The 9,637-nt window shown below is 42.9% G+C and overlaps 1 protein-coding gene across 2 annotated transcripts in view; it reads left to right on the plus strand.

Moving 5' to 3' along the window:
• Nucleotides 1-2,020: 2,020 nt before the first annotated feature.
• LMCD1 (LIM and cysteine-rich domains 1) overlaps nucleotides 2,021-9,637 on the plus strand; it is an 85,449-nt gene continuing 77,832 nt past the window's right edge. For both annotated transcript variants that reach the window (XM_006888896.1, XM_006888897.1), the window contains exon 1: nucleotides 2,021-2,082. In XM_006888896.1, coding sequence (XP_006888958.1) covers nucleotides 2,041-2,082 — 42 coding nt within the window. In that variant the 5' untranslated portion in view covers nucleotides 2,021-2,040. The remainder of the gene's footprint in view (nucleotides 2,083-9,637) is intronic.

The raw sequence follows: 9,637 nt of genomic DNA on the forward strand, positions 1-9,637 counted from the left end.
AGGCAATGAGATTGGCACAGGATAGAGCAGGGTTTAGGGCTGTTGTACATAGGGTCGCTATGAGTCGCAAACGACTCGATGGCACTTAACAACAACAACATCATTTGCACCTTCTATAGCAGTTCATATGACTCCACATCAATATATTTATTCTGCTTCCCTGTCTCTGGGGTATTCATGGAGTCTGAAATATAACCTGCCTTTTTAATAGAAGGCTTGTTTTGTTTTTGATAATGTTTTATGTTGCATGCTACTTTCTTGACATTGTATGAAGTTTTTATTAGTGTGCATTAGGCCATTTCCATTGTGTCTGCATATGTTGCTGGTAGTTCTTTATCTTTCTGGTGTTATTGATTTGTTTCAGGCTTAAAGTGTTTGACTGTGGGGATGGGCAACTTGCTCTACTAGAAGTCCTTTCTGGGTCTATAGAGTAGGGAAAGTTTGCTTTTTCTGAAGTCCTTCAGGTCCTTTCTGGTCTGCAGACAGCCTTGTGTGAATCTTGCCATATTTCAGCCTCCTGTCCCAAAAGTTTTGGTCTGCAGGGTGTAGAGATCAGGTTCTCAAACTGAAGCAGTTCCTCTCCAAGAAGTTTGCATGCCTCTCCCTCCATAGCATGTCAATGTCTTAATACACTTTTTGAAGAAGATAAAAGACGATAGCTTTTACTAAAAATTATACCTTAACATCAAGAAAACAAAAGTTCTTACTAATGGACTAAAAAACAACACTATGATAGACAAGGAAGAGATCGAAGGTGTCAGAGATATCACTCTACTTATATCCATAATCAACACTAATGGAAGGAACAGTAAAAAAATCAAACAACATGTTGCACTGAGAAAATTTGCTGCCAAGGGCCTCTTTTAAATGCTCAAGAGTAAGGATGTCAGTTTAAACCTAAGGTGTGCCTGATCCAAGTCATGCTTCAATTACTTAATATACTGAAAATGGAGCAATGAATAATGAAGGACAAAGAATTGATGCTTTTGAATTGTAGTGGTGAATATTTAACATACTATGGACTGCCAAAAGAACAAATGAATCTGTCTTTGGAGGAACTGCAATCAAGATGGTCTACAGAGTACTTTGAGCATGATGTAAGAGAGAAATAAAAAAGTGTGTGTGATGGGCTTAGTAGATGTTCTATAGGATCAATGATATGTTATCATAGTATCTATATACTCGGTATTATTCTTTACCTTACTTAATTGGGGTGATTCATTTTAACCCAAATTCTGAGAAGTCAGCTTAATATTTTACAGACCTTTGAGTTAAAGGTCTTAACACTCACTAGCACTTATTTGGTGGCGGAGTGGAGCAAGGGTAATACAGGTCCAATTTCTGGGCTGTCTCTTATTGGACCTTTTTTTCCTCCTTAAAGTTTCCTCCAATTTAATTAACACATTTCCAGGAATAGCTTCCCTTCACTTGATGATTAGAGAACTTGACTAGATTTGGGAGAAGTCAGCTAGCTGAGTCAATGCTCTAGTAAAACCTATGTCTCACCCCTTTCCCTTCTGACAAAGTAGAAAGGGTGGGCTGGGACGCTCAGGTCAGCATTTATTTTTGGATCTAGCTCACTAAAAATACCGTTCTGAACTGAATGAAGCCAGAGACCGCACAGCCCTGCGCCCCACCCTCTGCCTTTAAAGGAGAGGGGAGTAGAGTCAAAAAGATTGAGGGACAGGAAGGCAGGAGTGGCCACCCGCAGGATGCCCCGCTGACGCCCCCCACCCCTGACGTCAGAGAAGCATTGAGCTCTGCCGGCCGCTAGAGAAGGGCCAGAAAAGGAGGGGCGCGGAGAGTGTCGTGCAGGGATTGGCTAGCCGAGTGCGAGCGCTCGCTCGCATTGGCTGGTGAGCTTTTAGAGGGAGTCCCACTCTCCAATTAAAGCGGCCCGGCGCCAGACTGTGCCCTACCTAGCTCCCTGTGTGGCCCGCGAACTCCTCCGCTTGGTCACCTCTTGGTTCCTGCTGGGTTCGGTAATTTCTATTGCCTGTGCTTCCCAGACGAGCGGGTGCTATTTCCTCAGCCCAGAAGATGGCAAAGGTGGCTAAGGACCTTAACCTTGGAGTTCAAAAGGTGAGCCGCCTACATTTACTCTAGTCTGTCTTTCTCTCGCTTTTTTCCTCTTCATCCTGGGAAAGTTCACTAAATTCCAAGGCTTCATGGAGAGCGAAACAGCGAGGAATAAATTTTTGATCTAACACACAGACATACCCAAATCCACTCTTGACTGTTGCTGATTTTCAAATATACTTTTAAAAGTTGCTGAAAATCAACTCTTAAAAGTATTTACATTTGCAATTTACCTGATAATGTTAATGAAAATTTAATTAGGATCAGACTTTTTAGGTACGAGGGAATAAATCCTAGCCTTCATCATCCCTTCCTTCTCAGGTGGTTGAAGTTGGGGTTAAAGGTTAACAGTCTACAGAAACCTCACATTTTGTGGTCAACCTACCCGCACCTCCTCCCTGTTTCCATTTTTGCTTTCTTATGCTCCCCAGCCTCTTCACCCCATCCCCGCCCCAGCAGCTTCTTTAGTCAATTATATTGGCAGTGACAGCAGTTCCACCAGAAGGGTCTGCACCTTTCCCTTTCAACAGGGATTGGCCCAGAGCCTAGGTCATGGGGAAAGGCGTTGGGGGTGGGTTGGACACTGCAGCTGTCCCTGTAACTCCAATGTCCTCATTCACCTGAATGCACTTGGAATGACTCGGGCTGGAGTCTGAGAGGGTTTATCAGCATGAATGCGAGTGATAACCTAGGCCAGTGCTCTTAATGTTATATGGAGAGGAACTGAAGACAGAGTCCTCAGAGTTGACTAGCAGGCAACAGATAGCTTTGCAAAATCTGCATTCAAATTTGACCACTTTGTAGCTGTGCAGTATTGCTCAGGCTGCTTTTCTGAGCCTTAGTTTCCCCATTTCCAGTGTGGAATGACAGTTCCCATCTCTTTTTTAACAGCAGCAACATAGATAGTGATTGGGTGGATTACTCTTAAGTAATTTTTAAACACTGGTTTCAGAAATTTCTCTCTTGCAGGGCAAAGTCCTTAGAATATCTGTATTCATGACTTGTGAGTTATAAAGACAGGTTTTAAAAAAATCCCAAACACCTACAACAGAGCCAAAATAAAAATTCAAGGAGACCAAGCATTCATGCTAACTTGCAGTTGAGCCCTCACAGCAGCCCCTATGTTGTGTCCCCTTTGGAATCTGCACTCCAAGCCACATTGAATCAGGGCATCTCTTTGGAATGCCCTGTTGCATTTGCCAGACTATTTCCAGAATCAAGTCATCTATCCGTCTACAGAACTCTCAGAACACTTTAGACTTTTATACCTTACTTACTGATTTCTACCTAATAGTGAACTATGCATACCCTGGTCTTGTTCCCCACACTCTTTTCTGAACTCCTTGAGTTCACGACTTTCTTACTCTCTGTGTTCAGTACAGTACATCAGGACCATGCCCAGCAGGAAGCCCAAAATTCTTTCAAGTCAACACTTATCCACCTGGCTAAGACCACAGAATTTGCATGTAATACATTTTATTCATTTTTTTTAACTTATTGTAGTGCTGGGATATCTGTGTCCAAACTGTCTTACCAAATTCAGTCGAGGTATGAGACTTTAAGGCTAAAATAGAATCCCACTGTCCTCTATAAAACCAAATGATTTCTGATTATTTTTCTACAAGCTAGTGGAGAGTTAATTTGTGAAGTAACACACAAGGTCTGTTGAAACCATCCCTTCTCACCGGAGGCTGCAGTTCAAACTTGCAGGAAGTTTTTAATTTCCTTTGCATCTCTCTCTCTTTCATTGCCCTTGAATCAGAACCCACACAAAGCTGACCCTTTGGCAGGTTTTAAGGCTGTAAATTGCACAAGAGAAGATTGCCCATCTCTTCTCCCAAAGGGACAGCTGGTAAATTTGAACTGCCAGAGAGGTAACCTTTAATTTAGCAGGGCAACTTTCTGTGAACTATGCCACTAGAACTCTTTTCCTGTGCTTCTTGTTGTTGTTGAGTACCGTAGAGTCAGAACCAACACATAACTGACCCTCCAGTGGGTTTCGGAGGCAGTAATTGCAGGGGAGGAGATTGCCCATCCTTCTCCCATGGGAGCATCTGGTGGAATCGAACTGCATGCCTTTGGGATTGCAGCGCAGATTCTTACCAGTCGGCCACCCGAGCTCTCTCTTCCTGTGCTTAGGAGAGTGCAATTATTCAGATCAGAAGTGGAACATGTTCTCCCTCTTATCACCTCAGGGTGCCAATTTCTTTGGCCTGCAAAGGGTTTCTTTTCCATTTAGATCCAGTTACAGGATTAAAGGAAGAATTTGGTGGGTAGAGATGAAAGGGTGGATATTTTTTACTTCTTGGAACTGACAATGAAATGGAAGATCAGCACTTTATAGGTTAACCAGTGTCTTCAACTCAAAATGGGATTGGGAGGAGGGCTTGGGGAGAAACCTGATTGAACTATCACAGTGATTAAATGCTATGCCATGTCAACAGCATGCTGAATGTATTTACTTTTCCAGTCTGTAACAGTGAGACTTGTATGTTTGCCTTCGGGATGCTTAATCACGCTTAGAATTTTAAACCAATCTCATAGACTCTTAGCACTGTCCTGGACTTATTTACAACATACAAGTGGTTTACAAGCTGCCTTACGCCAAAGAGAAAAGAGGTGCCCAGGATCCCCAACAGCTCCAAAGTCATAAAAAAGACTTCAGGAAAGAACATAAAATCCAGCAGCTAAAGTAGAGTCCTGGGGGATAGAGACCACCTCTCCAATCCCAGACTGAGTACCCAGGCTGAGTACCCCACCATGGGCCACACTCCTCATGGCAGAACTCAGAATTACCACCCCCCCCCCCAATCTGAGCTGAGTGAAAACCGCCCATTGGCTACTCTTGAACCATCACTTGTTTTCCTACTGGGGAAGAAAAAGGTACAGATATCGTAGTACAGATAATGCAGAATGATGATATTAACATCATCCCTTGGTGACAAAGAGCCTTGAAGGCCAAGTGCTATATTGCTTTTGGAAGAACCAACCACCATTGCAGATTTATTCTTTCATTGTTTAAGTATATTTAAGGATATTGATTACATACATATTTTGGCCCACCATTGCAGATTTATTTTTTTATTGTTTAAGTATATTTAAGGATATTAATTACATACATATTTTGGTTCCAGATCTGAGTTCAGATTTCAACTTCACCACTTTCTAGCTGTTTGTTTTCGGGAAAGCTAATGAGCTTGTCAATCTTTGTCTTCATATGGAAATTGTGGAAATGTCAGCATCTCTTCTCCATGGTGGTTGTGATAAATAAGCAGGTGTTTATTAAAGAGCATGAGCAATCCATAACCGTCATTTTTATTATCAGTGGTGACAGTACATTTCCATGGACATGTGAATGCTAAACTGAGGAAAAGGGAGGCCACCAATATTTGTCACTGCTCCACCTGAAGGGTAACTTGCTCCTATCCAACTGTACCTAAGCCAGTTAATTCAGTCTTGGTCAGATGGGACGGTGTCCTATCTTGTGTTCACTCTAGCCCGACAGATAAAAATCGAAAATCCACTTGCGCAGTGTTTCTCATTTGAAATAAGTCATTGGTCATTGAGAAGTTATAAAACAGCCTAAAAAGGAGATTTGGAGTTTTCTTAATTTTTAGATAAGGAAACTGAGGCTCAGAGAGGTCAAACACTTTATCTAGGTTGCTGAACTACCAATGGATGTTTATATCCAACCCAAGGTGTCTCCTATGAGCCTGTTGGCTGTTGAGGTGTCATTTGCAGAGATTTAGAAAACGCTGGGACATAGAGAACTAAAAGTATGTTCACTGTTGACTGTGCATGTGCCCTGGATGGCCTCCAGAGGGTTCCGTTTCTCAGCACTGTATCCAAGGAGCATGAAATGATAACATTTCTAAGCGCATTGCCATAGGCAGCTGACATCTCCCTTCCCACTTCATGTCAAGTCCTTCTGCTTTCCTGTCCTCCTGGCTAATCCTTTCCTCCATACTAGGCACTTACTGCTTTCACCTCTAGTCCCTCCAGCGTACCATAATGTTGGCACAGAACCTAGGTGAGCCGATCCAATGTAAACACAGCTCTTTGAGAATTGTTGTTGGCTCCCTCAATCTTAAAAACATATTAAGCTGTCTCCTAAAGTCTTTAATCGCCAAGACATTGGAGACATGCCCATAAGTGTATAAGCAACTCGTCCCAAAAGAAAGCATTATTTAAAAAAGAAATAAGGGGAAAAATTATCCAAGTGTCTCTTGAAATCTAACACCATCAAACTGATTCCAACTCCTGGCAGCTCCGTGTGCTGCAGAGAACTACCCCTTAGGGTTTTCCTGCTGTAACCTTTATGGAAACAGATTGCCTTTCTTCCAGTTACCTCTTGTTGTTGTTTTGAACCATCAAGTCAAAACTGACTCATAACTACCTTCTGCAGGTTTTCAGAAGCAGTAAATTGCACAGGAGATTACCCATCTTTCTCCTGTGGAGCAGCTGATAGATTCCTTACCATGTGCCTTTTGGTTGGCTGCACAGTTCCTTACTACTAAGGCACCAGAGCTCCCTGTGGTACTTTTTGAATGTTGTTATGTGCCATTGAGTCACCTGCAACTCATAGCAACGCTGTGCACAATAATTCCGAACTCTGTTCTGTCCTGGACCAATCTCTCACTGTCTCTAACACATCTACCCTCATTAGCATTGTTACTATGTCAATATACCTCATCGGGGTCTTTCTCTCCTGTACAGTCCCTTCACTCTTTCAAGCAGGATATCCTTCTCCAAGAACTGGTCCCTCCTGGCCCAAAGTATGTGAGATGCAGCCTCAAAATCCTTACTTTCAAGGAATAGCTTGACTTCACCCTCTACAAGACAGATCTGTTAGTTCTTTTGGCAGTCCATGGTATATTCAATACTTTTCTCCAGCACCATAACTCAGAGGCATCAATTCTTTTTTAGTCCTTTTGGTCATTGTCCAGCTCTCTGAGGTATAACAGGAATTGTACACCTTAGTCTCTAGACTGACATTGTTGCTCTTTAGCACTCTGGAGATGTCCCTGACAGCAGATTTTCCTAATGCAATTAATCTTTTGATTTCTTGTCTGCTGGGGCCAAGAGAGTTGATTGTGGAATCAAGCATGCTAAAATTGTTGACAATCTCTATCTCTTCTCCGTGTATTATGTTGCTGTCAATTGGCCCAGTGGTGAGAATCTTCATTTTCTTGATATTGAGCTTCAATCCGTAATGCATATTGTGTACCGAAGAGTCAGGACCAACTCATAGCTGACCCTTCAGTGTGTTTTCAGAAGCAGTAGATCGCCTGGGACTTGATTGCCTATCTTTCTCCAGCAAAGTGCCTGGAGGATTTAAACTATGTGACTTTAAACATCAAGATCTTCTCCTATCCCAGGGCTGACCAAAATATCCAGAAGTAGAGGGGTAGAAAGTGACTTTCCCCTACCCCTCTGAGGATTTTGTACCTTGATCTTCTCTACATAGTGACTGACTATAGGTGACAAGGAAGAAAAGAATAGGTTGGAGATCAGCAAAGACTAGGCCTGGGAAGAGGAGCTTCTCCAAGGCCCATGTGTGTAATTTTTCTCTCCCAGTCTCCTTGCACTTTTTCTTCCAGTAACATGAGGGATCATTCCTCTTACAGTGTTGGTTCTCTGTGGTCCTGCAAGAGGCATTTGATTTGGCTTTGGGAAGAAGAATCATGCTTTCTTTCCATCTTGAACATTCAAAAGAGTTTGTATGTAACAGAGTAGAGATCTAGTATGATAGTGACGAGGAACAGACCTTGAGGGTGAATGCCTTTTGATTGACCAATTCAGCACCATGTACAGATATTCAGTGAAGGCATATTTCTGCCTGAGCCTCTGCAATGTTGTTAGCTGCTGTGGAGTCAGTTCTGGCTTGTATGTGATATTATTTAGTCTTTAGAGCCATGTGATCATATGAGTGCCATTTTTACACTTAAGTAAATGCAAATGAAGACTTTAAAATCCATTGTCTAAGACCATGTGAGGGAGCCCCACGTGATGTAAGCAGTTAATGACTAGTTGAAAGGAGAGCCGTTTGAACCCTTCCAGAGACATCTTAAAGGACAGTCCTGGTGACCCGCCTCTTTAAGACTTATACAGCTTGGAAAATGCTGAGGATCAATTCTGCTTCATGCACAAGAAATGAATCAGAATTGACTTGATAGCAGCTGATGGCAACTATAAGGCCACATAATGAAGATTGGTACCTCAAATCCAGGCTTCTCTTACTCTGTGAGTTCAGCTCCATTCACTCCATAGGAAAGAAGAAGGCATTCATCAGGTGGAGAAGGACTGTATTGGTTACTGCAGGATCCACCTGCACATCAAGGCCTCTCTGCTCATTTGGATATCTAATTCAGAAACAGCTGAATTTTCTGTATATCCTCTCTTTGATCCCTCTAGGGGGCACCCATATCTGGTCAAAGGCATTACTCAGGGATAACAGGGCTTTCTAGATTTCTCCTGGTCTACTGCTCTTCTAAGTTCCTCCTAGAGAGGGTGAAGCCAGGCTGCTCCTTGGAGGCAAGGATTCTGAAGCTTCGTCTGACATACTTTGGACATGTTGCCAAGGAGGGACGTCACACTTGGGAGGGTGGAGGGACAGTGCAGGAGAGAAAAACCCTCTATGAGATGTATTGATTTTGCCACTGGGGTATGGAGATAGGTGTGTTCGAGACAATGAGTATGGCAAGGGATAGAGAAGTGTTTAGGGCTGTTGTACATAGGGTCACTATGAGTCACAAGTAACTCGACGACACATCACAGCAACAGCAACAACTGCTCTTCTAAAATTCTGTAGATAGAAGGCTGGTAGAGAGATATTTTAAAGAATCATACAATGTTATCCTGAGAATGCCTAAGAAGCAGTGACATTTAGGGGGGTGGAAATCCTGGAAATCATGGCCCTAGAGCTTCCAGGAAATTCTATCCTGGAGACAGGCTTCTATCCTGGAAACCTCTGGAATGCACATCTCTGCTGTTTGGTCAGCCTGACTCATGAGCTACCCCGTAACATATGACTAGAGACCAAGTGGAACGCTGAGCCCAGGCCCCCAACCAGGACATGCTTTAAAAGGAAATAAGATTGCTGAGGGTGAGCAAAACCCAAAACTCCCTCTGGCAAGCCACACATTGGGAGGACAAAGGAGAACTGGAGCCCAGAGCAAGGCAACAGTTTCAGACCCAGCCGATTTGTTTATAGATGATTTCGCTTCTCCTGGTTTAAAACTTGATCCTTCGCAGAACTTAACTTGGAAGATAAGTAAGAATTTCATAGACTTGTTGACTGGAATCTAACGCTCATACACTCAAAATATTATTGGGAAAAGGAATCTTTTCCTATCTGACAGGCAAAGGTGTTAAAGAACATTTAAGACTCTCTCCTAAGATGCCATGTGCTGCACAGTAGAATGGACCTAAAGGGTTTTCCAGCTGTAATCTTTATGGAAGCAGTTCACCACACCTTTCTTCTACAGGACTGCTTACATTTAGTAATGGAGCACTTGACTGTGTCACTCGGGGGTCCCAATGGTATCGCTCTCTCCTC

This window comes from Elephantulus edwardii, unplaced genomic scaffold (genome assembly GCF_000299155.1).
Source record: "Elephantulus edwardii isolate Elephantulus edwardi_28Jun2011 unplaced genomic scaffold, EleEdw1.0 scaffold00073, whole genome shotgun sequence".
NCBI classification, from domain to species: domain Eukaryota; kingdom Metazoa; phylum Chordata; class Mammalia; order Macroscelidea; family Macroscelididae; genus Elephantulus; species Elephantulus edwardii.